Genomic DNA, 22,577 nt, shown 5'->3' on the forward strand with positions numbered 1-22,577 from the left:
GTATTTTGTATGGACTTTTATCATGTTACCCCTGGTTACAGACCAAATTTAGCTCTGGGACAATGACGTTTGTCTGATTGATGATTGTCCTCTACAGGGACTGTGTTCAGTGCCGGGCCTTTGACACAGGAGAGAAGAAGGACACGTGTGAGAGGGACTGCAGCTACTTCAACCTGATCAGAGTGAAGGACCGGGACAAGCTGCCCCAGCCAGCCGACCAGTCCTACCCCCTATCCCACTGTAAGGAGAGGGATGCCAACGACTGCTGGTTCTACTACACCTACGCCGTCAGGAACCACACAGAGAGGGAGGTCTATGTGGTCGACACTCTGGGTGAGTGGACGGATGTTGCTGCTCAACTCTCTGAAAGAAATACAAATATTTGATTATCCATTTTAAGAATAGCCTGCCCTAATGGCTCGATGTCTGTATAGCATTTTGCAGGCTGTGTCACTAATCAAACATTTTGACTAGGGCTCTGTGGTCTCTGGTCAAAAGTAGTGTACTACAAAAGGAAGTTGTGCACTACAAAGGGAATAAGATGCCATTAGGGACCACACACACAGTGTAGGCCCATGTCCATTGTATGTGATTAACTGTAAATGCAGAATGTTGCCATTGACTCTACACGTGTGTGTGTGTGCCCTTCTGTGCTCCAGAGTGCCCAGCGGGTCCTGATATTATCCCCATCGTGGCTGGCGTGGTGGCGGGCATTGTGCTGATCGGCCTGGCCCTCCTTCTCATATGGAAGCTGCTCATGATCATCCACGACCGCAGGGAATTTGCCAAGTTCGAGAAGGAGAAAATGAATGCGAAGTGGGACACGGTAAGGCGGATCACACCAACAAACTTGCTTTCAGAAAAGAATTGCAGTGGATGCTTTTTATTGTTTACATTGCAGATATCAGTGCCTTTGAAGGCCAGAGGGGATTCTGTGTGAACACTAACTGTTATATGTGTGCCTTGGTTATCTCTTTGGCTCAATCTCCCCTTTCCTTTCTGTTCTGTGCCAACAACTGCAGCACAGAAACATGGCCCTGGCATGCTGCTCAGGCTGAGACAGACTTTATTCACCTTTCCTCTATGGGCCTTTCCCTGGCTAGGCTAGGGTGGCAGTGCTGCCACCATTTGTCCACTCATCAGTACTACATGTCCATAATAGGTAATAAAGCTGATGTTACCAAAAGAAGCTCAATCTAGCTGCTCAGTGTGCTCTGAAGTCATAGCAACAGTATTCCATGTTCATAGTAGAATAACAGAGCACTTGTGTGCTGAGAGAGACTATAGCCTCTGGTCTAGGGCCAAATGGCACACTATTCCCTATAGAGTGCACTACTTTTGAACAGAGCCTTGTGGGCCTTGGTCAAAAGTTGTGGAAGTGCACTATAATAGGAATAGGGTGCTATTTGGAACAGAACCTCCGTCTCAAGAGCATGGCTTTTGCTATACCATTTTGGTTGGATATGTTTGTATTCTGTATATACACTATTTAGTAGGTTAAATACTTCAACTTGGATTTTATTATACTTTTTTTTAGCAAAAACAGTAGAAAAACAAACAGACATTTGTTTTTACTAAAGAATAAATTAAAACAAACAGAATTTGCCATCCAATAGGTACAGAATAATATAAAGAACGAAACAGAGTTGTGATGTTGTATTGTTAACAAGATGTTAGTTAATCAAGTCTTCCTGGTTTGTGAATGATATCCATTTCTCCCAGTTACTTTCAAATACTGGTTTTTGGAGTCTTTAGGCATTTGTCAAGTTTCCATATTAAACATTTATTGGATTATACTTTGCCATTCTTCAAATTGTGCGGCTTCTACTTTATACCAGTTCCTGGTAATGGTGGCTAAGCCTTTCTGCTTTGCTTTGCTTTGCTGTCATCTTTTACTGCTTCACCTTCTTTCTCGAACCCCTGTTTGTCTCATTATCGACCATAGCAAGAGAATCCTATATACAAGGGCCCTATTAATAAGTTCCAGAACCCAAGCTATGGAAGTAGGGTCGTGGTCCTATAAGGCTCATTTTGTGTTGCCCATCTTTCTTTTCCCTTCTTCCTGCATGTACTTTACTTTCCCTTTGGAGTGTTTTGAGCTTGAGTGTTTTCCACACCTGTTTTCAGCTCATATGTTCATTCTCTTCTTCAAGACAAAAGCTGTAAGAGAACCATTTTCTCATTTCAGTAGTGAGTTTAAGGTTTATGGTACTGAGGCAAATTGAACAACACATTTGTCTAAGAAATTAACTTTGAATAAAACATAAAGAAAAAAATCAACGGTGGTCTTTCACATTGGGACGACCACATCTATTAAATGGGTTAAGGTTTAACATGTATTTCACTGCATGTTGTGTGTGCCATTAACATGCTATATTATTGGACATGTGACTGCTTTGTTCACAAAATGTCGAAAATCTTATTGTCCAAACCATGGAGCGGCTGCTCTGGATCGATTTAATTTTAACCAAACTGTGATTTGTGAAGTGGCTCCAACCAGATTATTCTCTTTTTGGGCTACATTCCAAATGGCACCCTGTTCATTCCCCTATGGGCTCTGGTCAAAGGTATAGCACTATATTGGGACATTTGGGACGAAGACATAGTATTTGCCTCACTCTCTCTCTTTACTTGTCTTTTGCAGGGAGTGAATCCCATCTACAAGAGTGCCGTAACAACTGTTTTCAATCCAAAATACGAGGGCAAATGATGGAGCTTCCTCTGTCATTACAACACTGTATGCAAAAGAACATGGAAGGAGGGGTGTTTTTATGTTCACTTTGTTTTTTTAGTTGCCAAATAATAGCAGGGCATTTAGCCACTATTTCAGTATGTTTTACTAACTGCTTTTTCTATGCATTGTTTGAATTGTACAGTATGTATAAACTTGGGTTTTAACTTGTTTGTGGAACTTGAGAGAATCCTTTAAAAGTGATTTTTTGCCACTGGATTGGTAGGGTCATTGAAGGTGTGGTTGTGCCTTTCAAAGAACCGTGGAGCCATTCTTTCTGTTTTGAGGGTGAAATTGGATGTCGATATTGGACAAGATATGTACCGATAGCTGGCCATTGGGACAGCAATAAATTGTTATGTGTACAGTTTGTAGGCAATGGATTCTGTCTAAGCCATATTTTAGTGACAGAAAAGGTCTGGAAGCAAAGGTATGTTTCTTTTCAATGACTTTCTTCAACCTGAACAATCAGTTTAATCATTTTTGGGGTTTGTCACGATATTTGTGAATCTTTATAAATGAAATGACATCAAGTACAGTAGTGGTATTATGGGTTTCAGGTTTACATTTTTTTGTTTTAAAGAAGACTCAGGTCCCTATTAAACTCCTCATTAATAGCAATGCCAAATATGACATAACTCACTGCCTTCTCATTTTAAGTGTTTTGTTTCATTTACAGAAATGTAATTCTGAATGGGGTTCTGCATGTTTTTTTACTTGACCTAAAGCCCCAGCTTTCTTTTTTGCTGTCAAATCATTCTCACCTTAATCCTTTTCTAATTTGATGGTTTGATCAAACTCGTCTTCCATTGAATAATTGTAATTACATTTCAGTTATAAACATCAGTGTTATGGGAATGACGTCAGTCAGATCTTTGTAAAATTTCAAACATCCCACTTAGTTGTAAGAACACGCCGTGCTCTTTGTTTTTAAAGGGTATTTTTATTTCATCAAATTCACATTTTGCAATACTTTATTTCTAAAATTATTTATTAAATAAAGTTCCAATACAAATGACCCTAACATTGCTACATGCTGCATGTGTGTGTGTTAATTATTGTTTAATGTGTCCTTGCTTTATCTTACTGTTAGAGAGAATCCAGTGGAATGTATCCAAGGTTACAATGTCCAGGGAATGTTCAGGGAATCCAGCTTTCTACTCACTGCCCATCTTATGCTACCCACATGTTTTCTACAGTTAAAGGTCCAATGCAGCTGTTTTTATCTCAATATCCAATCATTTCTGGGTAACAATTAAGTGATTGTTTTCAATTAAAATGATCAAAAACAAACAAATAGCTTCTTAGCGAAGAGCAATTTCTCAAGCAAGAATTGTTATTGTCTGGGAGTGGTCAAAGTGGGAAAAGGAAGAGAGGATTGGAACTCTTTCTTATTGATCGATGAACTATACTGAACTAAAATATTAATGCTACGTGTAAAGTGTTGGTCCCATGTTTCATGAGCTGAAATAAAAGATCCCTGAAATTTTCCATACTCACAAAAAGCGTATTTGTTTGAAATGTGCACAAATGTGTTACATCCCTATTAGTGAGCATTTCTCCTTTTCCAAGATAATCCATCCACCTGACAGGTGTGGCATATCAAGAAGCTGATTAAACAGCACGATCATTACACAGGTGAACCTTGTGCTGGGAACAATAAAAGGCCACGTGTAACCACGCCAGCCCAGGACCTCCACATCCAACTTCTTCACCTGCGGGATCGTCTGAGACCAGCCACCCGGGCAGCTGGTGAAACTGGGTTTGCACAACCAAATAATTTCTGCACAAACGGTCAGAAAACGTCTCAGGGAAGCTCATCTGCGTGCTTGTCGTCCTCACAAGGGTCTTGACCTGACTGCTGTTCGGCATCGTAACTGATTTCAGTGGGGCAATCCTCACCATCGATGGCCACTGGCAGATTGGAGAAGTGTGCTCTTCACGGTGGAATCCCGGTTTCAACTATACCTAGAAGCCCATTCAGAATAAAATTTCTGTAACTGAAACAAGACACTTAAAACAAGAAGGCAGATGGCAGACAGCGTGTATGGCGCTGTGTGGGCAAGCGGTTTGCTGATGTCAACATTGTGAACAGAGTGCCCCATGGTGGTGGTGGTGTTATGGTATGGGCAGGCATAACCTATAGACAGCAAACACAATTGGATTTTATCGATGGCAATTTAAATGCACAGAATACTGTGACGAGATCGTGCCATTAATCCACCGCCATCACCTCATGTTTCAGTATGATAATGCATACAGAAGTTTACATGCACTTAGGTTGGAGTCATTAACACTTGTTTTTCAACCACTCCGCAAATTTCTTGTTAACAAACTATAGTTTTGGCAAGTCGGTTAGGACATCTACTTTGTACATGACACAAGTCAGTTTTCCAACAATTGTTTACAGATAGATTATTTCACATATAATTTACTGTATCACAATTCCAGTGGGTCAGAAGTTTACATACACTAAGTTGACTGTGCCTTTAAACAGCTTGGAAAATCCAGAAATTATGTCATGCCTTTAGAAGCTTCTGATAGGCTAATTGACATCATTTGAGTCAATTGGAGGTGTACCTGTGGATGTATTTCAAGGCCAACGTTCAAACTCAGTGCCTCTTTGCTTGACATCATGGGAAAATCAAAAGAAACCTGCCAAGGCCTCAGAAAAAAATTGTAGACCTCCACAAGTCTGGTTCATCCTTGGGAGAAATTTCCAAACACCTGAAGGTACCACATTCATCTGTACAAACAACAGTATGCAAGTATAAACACTATGGAACCATGCAGCCGTCATACCGCTCAGGAAGGAGACGCATTCTGTCTCCTAGAGATGAACGTACTTTGGTGTGAAAAGTGCAAATCAATCCCAGAACAACAGCAATGGACCTTGTGAAGTTTCTGTAGGAAACAGGTACAAAAGTATCTATTTCAACGGTAAAATGAGTCCTATATTGACATAACCTGAAAGGCCGCTCAGCAAGGAAGAAGCCACTGCTCCAAAACCATAAAAAAAAGCCAGACTACGGTTTGCAACTGCACATGGGGACAAATATCGTACTTTTTGGAGAAATGTCCTCTGGTCTGATGAAACAAAAATAGAACTGTTTGGCCATAATGACCATCGTTATGTTGGGAGGAAAAAGGGGCAGGCTTGCAAGCCGAAGGACACCATCCCAACCAAGAAGCACAGAGGTGGCAGCATCACGTTGTGGGGGTGCATTGCTGCAGGAGGGTCTGGTACACTTCAAAATAAATGAGATCATGAGGGAGGAAAATGATGTTGATATATTGAAGCAACATCTCAAGACATCAGTCAGGAAGTTAAAGCTTGGTTGCAAATGGGTCTTCCAAATGGACAATGACCCCAAGCATACTTCCAAGGTTGTGGCAAAACGGCTTAAGGACAACAAAGTCAAGGTGTTGGTGTGGCCATCACAAAGCCCTGACCTCAATCATATAGAATATTTGTGGGCAGAACTGAAAAAGTGTGGGTGCAAGGAGGCTTACAAACCTGACTCAGTTACACCAGCTCTGTCAGAAGGAATTGCACAAAATTCACCCAACTTATTGTGGGAAGCTTGTGGAAGGCTACCCGAAATGTTTGACCCAAGTTAAACTATTTAAAGGCAATGCTACCAAATACTAAATGAGTGTATGTAAACGTCTGACCCACTGGGAATGTGATGAAATAAAAGCTGAAATAAATCCTTCTCTCTACTATTATTCTGACATTTCACGTTCTTAAAATAAAGTGGTGATATTACCTAGGGATTTTTTTTACTAGGATTCAATGTCAGGAATTGTGAAAAACTGAGTTTAAATGTACTTGGCTAAGGTGTATGTAGACTTCCAACTTCAACTGTTAGTATATTTAAAACTGAATACTTTTAGACTTTCAAGACTTTCAAAGTATTTTACTGGGTGACTTTCACTTGAGTCATTTTCTGGTAAGGTATCTTTACTTTTACTCAAGCCTGATAATTGGATACTTTTTACACCACTGGATGCTTGAGTTGTGTGGCAGCAACACTGCCACTGCAGCCAGGGAGGGGAACAAGGGCATTCCACAGGATACAGTGGTGCTAAACATTGCTACCAGGAGTGGGAGGCACAGCGTTCTATTAAATGGGTTTGAGGGACCTGCACTCCAATGTCGGTTGGGAGAATGCCCAATAGTTTAAATTAGTTTTGGTTGAAAGTGTTAGGAAAATGTCTACATTGTGAAAGAGGTCTGACCTCAAAGGGTCTTCCTGGTTGAATTATTATTTTTTCCATCACATAAAATGTAAATCCCAGGTATATTCACTGATTTATGTGAAAATGTAAGTTTTGTACAGATTGACCTCTCCCTATCCGAACCTATCCAAACAAGGTAATCACCTAGATAGAGGACTCGTGTTCACTATACTATGTAGCTACAACAGATGGAACGTTCTCCTTTTGGGATTTGAGCTCATCAACACAGCGCGCACTACAGGTGATTGGTGCTAGCCGCCGGCCAATCAGGATGCGTCTTTTGTTGCAAAGTTGTTAACCCCCAACAAGACAGTTATCTTCTCCTATTCGTTAGCCAGCTAGTTTTGATAGCTAGCTAATCTTCTTTAAAATTAACCTGGTAATTTCCTGATTTCAACAACGGATTAGTTCGGCGGAGGCTTTCCGATACGAAAATCAGTTTTTTTAAAATAGTATTTTCCTAACAACTCCATTGAGTTTTTTTGACGATACTGTTTGCTACGTTTCACTTATGCCGTCTGGCCATTTGGGGATTCAATCTCATGATCATCAGAAATGTTATCACCCATCCTGGAGTAAATGTAATGGTACGTTTTTCTGATATCTTTGACTTCATCAATTTACTGATCGAAACTGTCTCGTGAAAATCGGTTTGTTTGCAAGATGGGTAGCTAGACAGTTACAGTTATTACAATTTAATCGAATGGCAAGTTGGCTTGCTGATCGACGTGACATCGGTGGTTGGCTAACGTTACAGTCGCGAGACAGCTTCATTGTTAGCTAGCTAGTTAGCTGACGTCATTGTTTTGTCTAGCTAAGTAAAACTGTGTTCTATTGTTTGGCTTGCGATTGTGTTGTAACTTGTCATTGGCTTTCAAAGGTTGTTCGTTCTGACGTGCGAAATGCAAAACAAAGTGTTTTTTTTATATTGTGTGGAAAAAAGGTCAGCCAGCTAAGGTTACGGTCATTTCCAGAAAGTGTCATGCTAAAATCTGATGTATCAACTGGGCAATACCGTTGTAAATTGGCTAATACGTTTTATAACCACTAACGTTAATTTGAATGTCACGTTATAGCTAACTAGTTTACGTTAATGCCATCAAGGAATGCATTTGATAGCTAAACACTGCCAGCCAACTACAAGTGATCTAAAAAGGAACTGCACACATTCAGATTTAGGGTGTGTTTGTAAATTCAATCTGCAGTGCCAGAATGCGCTCTAGGCGTTCGTAAATTCAGAGCGCACACATTGGAAGGTCAGACTGAGGAGTAGGGTTGATCCGAGCGTTCTGACCTCACAACAGCAGTCAAGCACCCAAGCTAGTTGGCTAGCTACTTCCAGACACAAATGAGAACATCTCGCCCTAGCAGTGCTGGTTAGGCTGTTTTTATCAGTGGAGGTTGCTGAGGGGAGGACTTCTTACAATCATGGCTGGAATGGAGTCAATGGAGTGGGATCAAGCACATGGAAACCATGTCTTTGACAATTCCATTGACTATTCCAGCCATTATGAGCTGTCCTCCTCTCAGCAGCCTCCTGGTTTTTGTTATCCAGAGCATTGGTGACTAATCTTGCTGCCGACAATTTAATTATGCGCTTTTGCAGAATTTTATTGACACCTGCAGTATTTAACAGGTGTTGAGCATTCGTAAATTCCTTAGTTATTCTGAGCTCTGGCACACTTGTCTGAAATTGGAGTAGATAGCCAGAGTGAATTTACGAACGCACCCTTAGTAGTTGAAATTCGACTGAAGGAATCTGTGATGACCAATGCCAAGGAGTGGCTTGCTCAAGCTACTCCTAGCCCTGGGCCTGTATTAAAGGATGTTGGTAAAGGAGTGATGATTTCAGGATCAGTTTAGCCTTTTTTGATCATGATGAATAAGATGACATGGACGGGGGGACTGATTCTTGATCAGCACTCCTACTCTGAGGCATATTTTGATTTAAGTTGCTCTTTGCAATGGGAATCGCTGTCCCAGTCCCATCCTACCAACATGATGACCCCTATGATTACCAACACTCAAAGAAATTATAACTCATATGTGTTTTTTATTCCCATTCAGATCCCAATAATGCTGTCTTTTGAAATGGATTACCCGGGGTGGAATCTACAACTCTTGGATCCTGGCTAGACCCGATGTCTGCCATTACTATAGGTAAGCCCAGATAATGTTTTTATAATATGGGCTTTAGCACCAGATGCCTCTGCTTGCCATTCAACATTAAGGAGTTATAGGGTTAAGGCCCTGTGACAGACTAGCATACTTTCCAGCAGTACGCTGTGATCATGACTCTCAGATCCATTAAATTACATGCGAGTCATTTGGACGAAGGCATCTTCTGTACAAGGAAGTTTTTTTTAAGAGCCGTGACGCTCTGTCTGAACATTAACACGCATGCGGTACAGTTTTGGAAGCATAAGGACCTTATCTTTCACATCAGAGAAATACATTTCACAAAACAAAAGGTTAAATTTATACACACTGTTTAATAATATATATTTTAAAAATCTCCCCCTTCGATATTGTCTCATTGCTGTAGCTCCCCAATGGACTCTGGAGGGGAAGGTCGAGTCAGGCGTCCCCTGAAACATGACCCGCCAAACCGCGCTTCTTAACAACACCGGCACCCGGCCCGCCACAAGTAGTCAGTCACTAGAGCGCGATTAGCCAAGTAAAGCCCCACCCGGGCCAAACCCTCCCCTAAGCCAGACGACACTGAGCTAATTGTGGTCGTGATACAGCCCGGGATCAAACCCGTGTCTGTAGTGACACCTCTAGCACTGTGATGCAGTGCCTTAGACTGCTGCGCCACTCGGGAGGCCCTGATACACACCTTTTTTTATAGGGTTAGGGTTCCCACACGGTCATATTTCCATGTTACAGCACTTGTTTACAGAAACAGACAGAAGTCAGTGGACTAGGGATAATTAGCTGTCTGCGCCTCCGAAGACCAGTGTGGAAACGGAAGACGGACGCCATAAACGTGTTGTCATTGAAAAATACTGTCGGTTACAACTGAGTTAAAACAGTGTACAGTAAGTATGTTAGATGGGAGTATTGGCTGTTTTGGCTTCTAGAGCCAAACAGAACATGTAAGGTCCTTGGACTAAGGAGTAAGGTTAGGCTCCTTTAGTCCAATATTGGGCTTACATTAAAGAACTGGAGATTGGTCCATAGGGCAGGAGCCTCTGGCTTGGAAAGGCTTACTTATTCAAGGTACCAGAACCCTTTATTTTGAGATTCTTAATTTTTCCAAATATTAAAATTACTGTGGGACACAGAGGACCCACAGAGTTCTGTTGGAGAGGGCCACTGTTGTAGGATTGATCACAAGAAGGTGACATTTTTTAACTTTGAAAATACTTTTGGAAGCTTTTCAGTTTTTACCTTACTGGTAATTTAGTCACTATTTAGTGAATGATCACTATTTAGTGATGGTGTATTTTACATTTATAATATAGTTATTTTAAAAAACTTGTTGTTCGTGCTTCATCTCAAAGGTTTTATTTTATTATACATTTTATATAGGATCTAGGTGTGTTATCACTGCATCAGCAAGATACAGCAAACCCCCTCAATGTACAAATCACACGTAAAACAGAAGCAGGAGAAAAATGTGCATGATAATACACCAGGTACACTCTTACCTTATTTGCACACACTGTATATAGATTTTTCTATTGTGTTATTGACTGTGAGTTTGTTTATCCCATGTGTAACTTTGTTGTTTTTGTCGCTTTGCTTTATCTTGGCTAGGTTGCAGTTGTAAATGAGAACTTGTTCTCAACTGGTCTCCCTGGTTAAATAAAGGTTGAAATAAATATAATGTTACTGTGACAATTCAGAATTATTTAGTCACTGATGATGAATTGGCAAATGTAGGCTAATTAGTTTGCAATCAATTAGGGACATGCAGCGAAATATTCTGTAGTGTCAATGCCCCTTTGTTATTGCAATCCCAAATGTAACCTGAATCTAACTAGTTCTCCAAATTGTTTACTTGTTTACTTTTGGGGCACTGTGGGGGCGCTTCGCCCCACCCCCACCGTCGCGCACGCGCTCGGAACCGTGTGGGAATGGCTGTTCGATGATCGGTGGGTTGGGCTGCTCTGTGCGAACGGAGCGTTATAAAGAGTTTTTAATGTCCGCCATGTTGGCCATGGCGTACTCAACCACCGATAGACAGCGAAGCCTCTGAAAAAATAGACCGAAAGAGAGCGACCAAGATCCGGGCCTTCCCGGCTCCGTTCGACGCCCTAAATATAGCTTTCAACCAGTCGAACCGTAGATTTCTGAAAAACAACAGAGTCATCCATGAAAGCGCAACAAGAGACCGTTGTGAATTTTAGGAGATCGGATAGATTTATGTTGCATCTCGAATTATAAAAAAATGAGTAAATTGTCGTTTCGGGCACGGGCGCTGGACGCGTCCAAGCCACTACCCGTCTTCCGATGTGAGGATTTACCAGACCTGCACGAATATGCATCTATTAACCGGGCAGTGCCGCAGATGCCGACGGGGATGGAAAAAGAAGAGGAATCGGTATGTTTTATAGTTCGAAATTCTGAGAAGAAACACGTTAACTTATTTTTATATTTTGAGAGGTGTTACTCTTTTTTTCTGCGCAAGTTTGCACAAAATGGCTGCCAATTGTATTTTCAAAAAGACGACGAAAAAGTGATGTAGATACCATGCTAATAATACACTAATACACTTTACAAATCACTACGAGTTATTAGTTCTATATATTATACTATATTCTGGTTTTAGCTGGTTGTTTTCGCTTGATATGATTTTCAAAGTACAAAGGAATCACGTGACTCTCGTCAATCCGACATTTTGTCTGTCTTTGGGATGGGCCTTGTGTTGGCGTAATGGCAAAGGGCCGGTGCAAGGGGGAGCTAAATATCGGAAATTGTATATGTCCTCCAACTGTGCCTGTGGTATGATGGGGATGAAAACTTTGCGTGCCTTGCGTGGATCGTCTGTCTTTTTAGTTTCAACCATACGTGTGCGATCCAAATAGCCTATGCATTGACTCACGGGGTGATCTGTTGAATTATTATAAATTAGCGCGCCAACGAATGCATGAGAACAATCACTCATGGCTGCACTGTTTTGCTTTACTTTCAATAAGCATATGGTTGGCGATATACAATTTGTATTTTGCTGGGAACCTCTAGGTTCATATTTGGCTTCACGCTCACGGATTCAAGTACCAGCAAGTGTTGGCTAGGCACGTGGCCTTGTTATGATGTGGACGTTTGTACCTGTCAATATGACATGTAGCTTCTGTTTTTGGTTAGCCGCTGTCATGTCTCCTGGACCGGTCTGTGTTTACATTTCAGTGCACTAACTTGTATAGCCAGCTTTGTAGTTTTATTAGTTACATTTTTTTTTATTGTTTCCATATTTTATACATGCCATGCTTCAGTTGAAACCTGTTTCTAGTGATTGCCTACCTACACTGTTGTTTTCTCTAAGGTAAGATGCTCCCACTCCCTGCAGACCAGTTGTCTAAAATACCCTTTTTATTTCACCCTTTGTGTACTTTACTGTATTTATACTTGGGATATCGCACTTCAAGTTTTATTTAAAACATTTTTTTATTTTATCACTGGAGGACTACTTTAATTGCACATTTCGACTTGAATGTGTTGATTTATTTATGGCTAGGCCAGGACATGTCTTCTTGACATTCCTCTGTGACACAATGTATCTTAATGCTCTGAGGCTCACAGCAGGAGTCCCAGCAGTGGGCCTCTTCACAAAGAAGCCTCCACTCCATTCTTATGTACTGTGTTGCATAATAGAGGCACATAACAATCGGAGTGATCTGTTTATTTATGCAGTATTCTGAGCACCCTGTCAAAGGGGAGCTGTCTGACAACAGACAGCTTCTCAGTGACTGGCATGGGAAATGAGATAAGCATGGTATCCACCTTATGTCACAAAGTAGTTTTTAATGCATGTTTTGGTTGGGGGAATCGACGTTCTAGCTTGCGCTATGCGTGTGCCTTATTCCAATTGATTGCTCATTAGACTTATTTTTCAACCTGGCTGCTCAACTTTTTATAATGGTTAACTGTGTCAGTCCACACAGCCAGTGTTTGTTGGGTGAACTCACTGTCACTGGGTCAATGTCTGAGACATGATGCAGAGGGAATTGGAGGGATATGTTTTGTCTGAGTGCCAGGTTTCCTTGAACACACACATGTTGGCAGTCGACCAGTTTCTCACTGCTGTGACCGCATTCACCTGTAATGTGTTGCGTGATAGGCTAGCCTACCTGACCCAAATCTCTGCTGTGATACAGCTGAAATCAGGTGATAAATGGTTTCACCACAAATGCGTGACTATCTATGACCTGTTATCCTTTGAGAGGGCCAGATGGTTTTTGCCACAAATAGCAACTTACTCCCTATGTAGTGCACTTCTTTTGGCCAAGGCCCATAGGGCTCTGGTCAGAAGTACTACACTGTATAGGGGAAATGGCTGCACTTTGGGATTTAGCGACATCATCTTCCCCTCAGAGGTGTTGAGCCTTGGTGAGATTAGCACAGGGGCTGTATTTATCAAGAGTCTCAAGGGTAGAAAGGCTGATTTGGGATTAGTTTTTCCTTGTAGATCACAATGAATAAGATTACTTGGACTGAAAGGGACCTGCCGCTAGATCAGCACTCCTACCCTGAGGCATGCATTATATGTCCCCAGATGGTTTCAGGAAACAATTTATAGAAGTAGCTGTGTAGACCACTTCTTAGTCTCACAGTAGTGGCGTTACATAACCAGTTCTTCTCTCCAGGCATGCTCTGTGTGTATCCCAAATGGCACCCTATACAGTGCACTACTTTTCACCAGGGCCCTTTTTTTTTTTTTTGTTTGCTCATCCAGAGTCTAACAGTAGTCAAGTTATGAATTCTACTCTCTAGACGTTCTGATTCTCCGTGGCCCTGTCATTCAGTCCTTGCCCCCTGTGGCAGGCCATGTTAAGTGACATTTACAACGGCTGGAACTGTAGCTGCCTGGTAGGCAGAAGGACAAGAGGAGCAGCTGTGGGCCCCCAGAGCAGACCTGACAGCAATCGATACACATTTTAAGGGATCGCCTATTTCTAGATAGACTGTTGTGGTCTGGAGGAGGAAGAGACGGATGGTTCAGTCAGTTTATCCTCTGCTAGCCCATTGCCATCGCTAGGGAAGTAGCCTATACAAAGGGAGTGTTTTGATAAAATGTATTCTCTGGTACTTTTTAGCCAGTAGATTTTAAAGTAGTGCTCACAAGCCAAAAGTGGTCCCTGAAAATGGAATGCTAGGTGGAAAGGGGGATACCTAGCCAGTTACACAACTGAACGCATTCAACTGAAATGTGTCTTCTGCATCTAATGCAACCCCTCTGAGTCAGAGTTGTGGGGGTTGCCTTAATCGTCATCCATGTCATCAGCTCCCAGGGAGTAGTTGTTGTTGAGGGTTAACTGCCTTGCCCAAGGGCAAAACGGCAGATTTTTGGGTTACTAGCCCAACACACTTAACCACTAGGCTACCTACTATGTAAAATATGTGCACCACATCATTGCTCTCGCTCTGCTGTGGTGGGTGCATCTTGCTAGCTGTCACTCATATGGCTAGGGGCTGAAGCTCATTGGTTGAACTCCAATTGTTAGGAGACTGGCACACATGGGGGAACATGGTGCAGCACAGCTTCCAGAAAAATGGTTGCTTTCAAACTAGGGATTTTGTGGTGGAGGTAAAACAGTAATTCTGATCAAAGATTATGCATATATGAACGACGCATTGACAAATCCAGCCCAAAACAGAAGGTAAAAAAAAAAAGCTTAGTAGTCACCGACGTTTCGGACATGTCCTTACGTTTGGCAGCAAGTGTACCCCCCCCCCTCAAGGCTTTGAATGAATGCAATGGAAACTGAAAATACTGAAGTGTCTAGAAGCTGCATAGCCTATATTGGAGCTGGCCTTTGGTACCGATTCCAGAGTACTGAAAATGAAAAATGTAATTGGTTGTCAACAATTTTCTCAGCAAGCCTTGGAGAAGGCTAACAGTCTATTGATTTCTATGCAAACCACATATCTATTGTAATGTAGGAACAAACTTGCTGGGAAGTGCACTATTCTCAGCCCTTGGGAAGAGTAAGGTTGCATCACGATTCTCCACACTTTTCCCAAAGTCTACACTCCCAGTCATGTATTTAATGTAGTACCAATTGGCTGGAGGAAGATATCATGACTGAGAGTGTGCAATTGCAGTCTTTGGTAGAAGGGTGGGGAATTGGGATGTAGCCAAAGGTTTCTGTAGTGTGGACTTAAGGCATCGATTTAGCCTCTGTGTGTGCTGCAGCCAAGGCAAACCTGCAGGTGACTCTGTCCATGTAGGATTTACTAATATTCTGGGTTGGGCAGCAGAGATGGTGTTCATTGCTTTGTATGGGAAGGGTTCTGTTCCTCTTCCCCCAAGCTACCGCCAACCCTTTGCAACTAGAGAGAAGTAGGTTTGGGCGGAATCTAGATTTTCATATCGTCCTTCTTTCATCCTGGGATTTATGGTATTACCGGCATGGCACACAAGGGTCACAAAAATGCAGGAGTAGACAGCTAAATCATGCTGATAAAGTTATATAAGCATAGCTAGTAGCTACCAAATGTTATTTTCGGTGAGTGGACATTTTACAAGGGAAATTGTGCAAATAAACAAAGTTGTGACGCATGCATTTCTGAAGGAAGAGCATCATGTGTACAGGGAGCAGATGGGAGAAGAACAGAGAAGGGGGAAAAAAACTCTAGGAAGCACAGGGGAAAAAATGGCAACTGTACAGAACTCATCCAGAGCTCTTTGACTTCTGGTAGAAAGTCATAAGATATCTGTTGGCAAACATTTAGTAGTGAATTGCATACAGGTGTGACTTCATCACAAATAATTAAGTTTCTTTCCAGTGAATTTCTGAGTTACATAATTGTAGAACTAGCAAAGGAGTTTTGAAGTTGAGGTTGTAGTATTTATGAAGTTTGACAACTAGCACTAGCAAAGTTGTCAAACAAGCTTGGACTAGGCTAATTTGGGAGACTTGACTGTACTTTTTATGCCCTGCTATCAGGAGCCAGCAGCAAAGTTTGATTAAACAATTCAGAGACTGAAACAAATAAATCAGAATGCTTATATTTGAGTGCAAATTGATATACAATCCCAAAATCAGCTACAACTGTCAGTAAAACAAATCTTAAAATGATGTTTGAGTGAACCCTGAATACAGAAAATGAATGATGAAGTCTCTTCTGGACACGGTAATCACTACTCTACACTGAGTATACCAAACATTAGGAACGCCTTCCTAATATTGAGTTGCACCCTGCCCCTTTTTCCCCCTCAAAACAGCTTAAATTCGTCAGGGCATGGCATCTACTAGCTGTCGAAAGCGATGCTGGCCCATGTTGACTCCAATGCTTCCCACAGTTGTCATGTTAGCTGGATGTCCTTTGGTCCACCACCCATTCTTGATACACTCTGGAAACTGATGAGTGTGAAAACCCAGCTGCGTTGCAGTTCTTGACACATACCGGTGTGCCTGTCACCTACTTCCATACACCGTTCAAAGGCAGTTAAATCTTTTGTCTTGCCCATTCACCCTCTGGTTATCTACACTTGACACTTACATGTGACTTTCACCATCATTGAAAAGACACAATCCATGTCTATTGTCTCAAGGATTAAAAACTGGTCTCCCCTTTTAACTACACTGATTTTTTAAGTGGAATTAATAAGGGATCAAACCTGGTCAGTCACATGGAAAGAGCAGGTGTACTTAGTGTATATGCAGGGAATTGTTGATCAATCGTGTAATCCTGGAGGGGACTAACTATGGCTTCATCCCAAATGGCACTCTATTCCTTATAGTGCACTACTTTTGACCAGAGGCTTGGGCCCTAGTTGAAGCTTGCTAGGGACCCCAGAGTAGAGCTGTGGCGAGCGGCACAGTGAAACCATAATCACACACTCCGGAGAGATTATATGTACAAATCTGGGACCACGCTGTGCTTCTGCTGTCTTGACAGGCTGCCAATGGCACAATGCCCAGGTCTGAGAGCCAGAGGCCCGTTAGTTTTACTACTGTCAGACGAGTTCCCCCCCTGGCACTTTTCTTCAGGATGACAGAAATCCTATTCAGATGATGGTAATTCATCTTAAAAGAACATGCAACTCGAGGATGCAGCAGCGTTTCAAGTTTTATTGGTCGTATACACGGGGTACTTATACATTGTCCAACAAAATGCTTACTTGCAGGTTCCTTCTCGACAATGCAACCACAAACAATAAGAATACGTACTTAAAGAATATAATAAACATTTTATCATAAGTATAACACAGGAAGGCACAGTTTATAGTCCAAGTTTTGGGGATGGGGTGTAATGTATAATGAGTAGGCTTGGGTGGTTTACCGGGGTATTTCGATAAAGCCACAATGCTTTTTCAATACCGTTGAAACTATTTCTGAAGTTGTTTTAATACATTTTAATATTTGTAACTACTTTTTAAGTACCTGCAGTCAACTTGTGCAATAAGTTTGGAAATAAAGTTCATTGCTTTCTTCATTTCACCTGTCACATTATGAATTTTACGGTAGTCCACAGTCACGTGGTTTTTGTTTACAAGCACACAAGAGACAGGGACCTTGTGAGTCATTCACTGTTGTGCATCATGCGCCAGGTGATCTAATTACAGTATGGAATTCACAACTAAATGTTTGCCAGCTAGATACCTTCACTATCAATGTCTAAAATGTACTAAATGCTCAGAAGTTGTGCATTTGGTAGGCTAATTTAGTAGCTAAGTGGTAATCTTCTACCAAAATCAAGCATTTGCTTGGTAACAGCAGATAATCCTCTCCTGGATCAAGAGCATTGCTGGTTAATATTTGTTTTGTGCGTACAGCAAACTGTATCATTTTTTTTTTGTTACTTATATAGTTTAGGCCAGAAACTGTACAAAATGTTCCCAAAGCACTAGTTTAAAAAAAAAGGAGAACCGCACTCTAGGAGCTCAATTATTGCATCTGAGCTTCTAGAGTGTGCGGCTCTCCTTTTTCTTTTTCAAGTGTTATACTCTACTAGCCAGCACCTCGTCTAAATAGGTGTTTATTTCGCCTCAAGCCCAACGCACTAGTTAGCATTTAATTAGCATTCTCTATGGGATTTGTTATCATTGCTAACCTTCGGATTACAGAGCATCAGTGGGGTTTGAAAACAGCGGCCGTTGTGGTCAGTGCCCCTTATTACCGCATATCCCGTTATGGCACAAGATCGGTATGACAATCTGGATACTGTCCAAGCCGATATTTTCCTTGCCAAAAAACCCGATACCGATTTTATAAGAAAAAAAATTGCAGCCTTTTTAGGCATTCTAGTACAGTTAAATAGTGGACACACACACTGACTGACCGAAAAGTTAATTTGTTGGGATTTACGTATGTCCCCATTACCAGTAAAACATAATCAAAACCCGTTTCTTTCACTTACTTGCTGTGCTGTTTCGTTGTTCAGTCTCAACCAGGATTTCGTCAAGCAGTGAAGTTTCAGCTGTCTGTGGCCTCTTCCTCGGTGCGCACTGTTTCCATTTTTACCATTTTTGTCCAACTTTCTTGAGCATGCAATACGGCTTTCCCCAGTACGAAGTCCTAGTAGACCCACTGTGCTGTCAGACTCAGCATGCTCATGGGGCTGACATCGCTGGTCCAAATGTCAGTCGTGAAGCTAATAGCAGTGACGCCCGTAGCAAGTAAATCAAAGTTTATTTGTCACGTGCGCCGAATACAACCGGTGAAATGCTTACTTACAGGCTCTAACCAATGGTGCGGGGGAAAAAAGGTGTGTAGGTAAGTAAAGAACTAAAACAACAGAAAAAATAAATTTAAAAAAAGAGTAGCAAGGCTGTATACAGACATCTGTTAGTCAGGCTTATTGAGGTTGTATGTACATGTAGGTATCGTTAAAGTGACTGCATGTATGATGAACAGAGAGTAGCAGAAGTGTAAAAAGAGGGGTTGGCGGGTGGTGGGACACAATGCAGATAGCCCGGTTAGCCAATGTGCGGGAGCCCTGGTTGGTCGGGCCAATTTAGGTAGTATGTACATGAATGTATAGTTAAAGTGACTATGCATATAAGATAAACAGGGAGTTGCAGCAGCGTAAAAGAGCGGTGGTGGGGGGGCACACAATGCAAATAGTCTGTGTAACCATTTGGTTACCTGTTCAGGAGTCTTATGGCTTGGGGGTAAAAACTGTTGAGAAGCCTTTTTGTCCTAGACTTGGCGACTCCGGTACCGCTTGCCATGCGGTAGTAGAGAGAACAGTCTGACTGGCGTGGCTGGGGTCTTTAACTCATAGATGTGCGTTTCAACAATACTGTCTAACTCCGGTATGGCAACATTTGAAAAATAGCGCCTACTTGGTAGTGTGTATCGGTGCTCGACCAGTCGGCGAAAGCCAACATCATCCACGACAGAACTGTTGATTGTCAAGGGCAATGAATTCCATTTTCTTGGCGTTAATGGATTTTGCCTTTGCATTGTCTCGCTGAAATGTTCTTACTCTTTCAAATGACTGCTCGACTTGTTGACTGCTCGATCCACACAGCATACATTGGGCTGTGTTATACGTGTAGTGCTATATTTTTCGTGGCGTCATTACGTCATCTACCGACGTTATATAGGTATGCACGGTAGCTTTGACATCGGTTTTGCACATCACCGTTAAACTAGACAGTCGGGCCTATGCCGATATAGGAATTTGTAGCTAATATTTGCCGATTTCCGATATGCTTACCGATATATCGTGCACCCCTAATTTCTATCAGAACTCCCGCTCCGATACCGTCTGACCAACATATAAGGGAGAGACGAACTCATGGCTGGTGTGTGGGGTCCTTGATGCTGTGTGCCTTCCTCAGACACTGTTTTGAGTAGTTGTCCTGTATGGGTGGGAGCATGGTCCCAACGGTTTTCGTCCTTGCTGAATTTATGATGCACACTTTGAAGATGTTAAAATAACTGTCCATTTACTTTTCCTCAGCCAACAAGACAAGTAACTAACAGCAAAATCTAGCTTAATTCAATCTACTATTCCCCCATAGTAGAACAATTGACCTGTCTGGGACCGTTGTGGGACGATGATGCCCAAATTCATACAACCAGTATATAAAAAAATTAATTAAAAAAATACACTTTTGAAAAGCGGGCTGATGCAGCAGACCAGAACGTTTGGCTTAGTGTTCATATACTATTATTTCTTCACATAAGCATAGTAATGCACACCCGGCAGTAGGCTGCTCGCAGATGTTTGTTCCGTAATACAATTAGCGGGAAAACAGTTTCCAAAAGCGCACCCCACATGTGAGTGGATTCATGTGACTGAGATTAAAATATCCATGAGAAATAAGTGGGGACATCTGAAGATTCAACAATTCGGATGGGTTGCGAATATGACTAGGATTGTGCCACTGACTTCTGAACAACGAGTTGATTTGAAAACCAATAGAACATGAGAGAAATAGGCTACTTGTTTCAATGGCATAATATAATTGGTTCCACGTTTCTATTGTCGGGTTTTTGCTAGGCCACCTTAAAGCAAGATAAGAAGTGCCTCCATAATATGAAGTTAAACGTGGAAATCTAGAGGAACCCCTCGACAACATTCTGCTGAAAAGGCAGCCCGTGAAATTCAAAAATATTTTTTTGAAATACGTAACTTTCACACATTAACAAGTCCAATACAGCAAATGAAAAACTCCTTAATCTACCCATTGTGTCCAATTTCAAAAAGGCTTTACAGCGAAAGCACAACATATGATTGGACATAAACAATGTTAGGTCAGCGCCAAGTCACAAAAACACAATTTTCCCAGCCAAAGATAGAAGTCTCACAAAACAGAAATAGAGATGAAAATGAATCCCTAACCTTTGATCTTCATCAGATGACACTCATAGGACATCATGTTACACAATACATGTGTTTTGTTCGATAATGTGCATATTTATATCCAAAAATCTCAGTTTACATTGGTGCATTACGTGCAGTAATGTTTTGATTCCAAAACATCTGGTGATTTTGCAGATAGCCACATCAAATCCCAGAAATACTCATAATAAACATTGCTAAAAGATACACGTGTTATGCATGGAATTTTTAGATCAAATTCTCCTGAATGCAACCCCTGTCAGAATTTTTATTTTTTACGGAAAAAGCATAATCTGAGTACGGCGCTCAGAGCCCAATCCAGCCAAAGAAATATCTGCCATGTTGGAGTCAACAGAAGTTAGAAATAACATTAAATATTCACTTACCTTCGATCTTCATCAGAATGCACTCCCATGAATCCCAGTTCGACAATAAATGACATTTGTTCCATAAAGTCCATTGTTTATGTCCAAATAGCCACTTGTTGTTAGCGTGTTCAGCCCAGTAATCCATCTTCATGAGGCGCGAGCACTACGTCCAGACAAAAACTCAAAGTTCCATTACAGGTCATAGAAACATGTCAAATGATGTATGGAATCAATCTTTAGGTTGTTTTTTTAACATAACTTCAATAATGTTCCAACTGGAGAATTCCATTGTCTGTAGAAAAGCACTGGAACGAGAGCTAACTCTGTCGGGACCTCGTGTCACGAGTCTGAGACACTGCCAGACCACTGACTCATCTCCCATTCCCCCCTCCTTTATAGCAGAAGCCTGAAACAAATTTCTAAAGACGGTTGACATCTAGTGGGAAGCCTTAGGAAGTGCAATATGACCCCATAGACACTGTATATTCGATAGGCAATGACTTGAAAAACTACAAACGTCAGATTTCCTACTTCCTGGTTGGATTTGTCTCAGGTTTTTGCCTGCTATGAGTTCTGTTATACTCAGACATCATTCAAACAGTTTAAGAAACTGTTTAATAATAATAATAATATGCATATATTAGCAACTGGCATATATTATTCATCCAAGCTACTCAGTCCCAAAGAAGTCAAAGGGTTTTTCTTAATATTTACTATTTTCTACATTGTAGAATAATAGTGGAGACAGAACAAGGAATCAAGTAGTAACTAAAGTGTTAAACTACTCAAATATTTTATATTTGAGATTCTTCAAAGTAGCCACCCGTTGCCTTGATGACAGCTTTGCGCGCACTCGGCATTCCCTCAACCAGGCAAAGGCAAACACACGATTGAATTTGTTATTTCATAGTTTGGATATCTTCACTATTCTACAATGTAAAAATAAAGAAACCCTTGAATGAGTAGGTGTATCCTAACTTTTTGACCAACAAAACCCTTTGCTATGAGACTCGAAATTGAGCTCCGTTGCATCCAGTTTACATTTTTTTCATCCTTGATGTTTCTACAACTTGATTGGAGCACCTGTGGTAAATTTAAATTGATTGGACATGATTTGGAAAGGCGCACACACCTGCCTAATATAAGGTCCCACAGAAGACAGAGCAAAAATTAAGCCATGAGGTCGAGTGAATTGTCCGTAGAGACAGGATTGTGTTGAGGCACAGATCTGGGGAAGGGTACCAACAAAATTGTGCAGCATTGAAGGT

General features: G+C 41.4%; 2 protein-coding genes across 4 annotated transcripts in view; both read left to right on the forward strand.

Annotated features, from left to right (window-relative positions):
• Positions 1 to 3,755, forward strand: part of LOC112227000 (integrin beta-1) — a 35,619-nt gene extending 31,864 nt beyond the window's left edge. The window contains exons 13-15 of the mRNA XM_024391766.2: positions 98 to 333; positions 660 to 826; positions 2,645 to 3,755. Coding sequence (XP_024247534.1) covers positions 98 to 333; positions 660 to 826; positions 2,645 to 2,710 — 469 coding nt within the window. The 3' untranslated portion in view covers positions 2,711 to 3,755. The remainder of the gene's footprint in view (positions 1 to 97; positions 334 to 659; positions 827 to 2,644) is intronic.
• A 3,518-nt stretch (positions 3,756 to 7,273) lies between these two features.
• Positions 7,274 to 22,577, forward strand: part of LOC112227001 (enhancer of polycomb homolog 1) — a 55,745-nt gene continuing 40,441 nt past the window's right edge. The window contains exons 1-2 of one of the 3 annotated variants that reach the window (XM_024391768.2): positions 7,274 to 7,560; positions 9,041 to 9,133. Coding sequence is in view for 1 of the 3 variants with exons in the window: in XM_024391767.2 (XP_024247535.1) it covers positions 11,370 to 11,522 (153 nt within the window). In the remaining 2 variants the exon portion in view is untranslated. Of the gene's footprint in view, positions 7,561 to 9,040; positions 9,134 to 11,075; positions 11,523 to 22,577 lie in introns of those variants that run through there. The other 2 variants (XM_024391767.2, XM_024391770.2) reach the window with 2 other exon arrangements.

This window comes from Oncorhynchus tshawytscha, linkage group LG28, assembly GCF_018296145.1.
Source record: "Oncorhynchus tshawytscha isolate Ot180627B linkage group LG28, Otsh_v2.0, whole genome shotgun sequence".
Classification (NCBI taxonomy): Eukaryota; Metazoa; Chordata; class Actinopteri; order Salmoniformes; family Salmonidae; genus Oncorhynchus; species Oncorhynchus tshawytscha.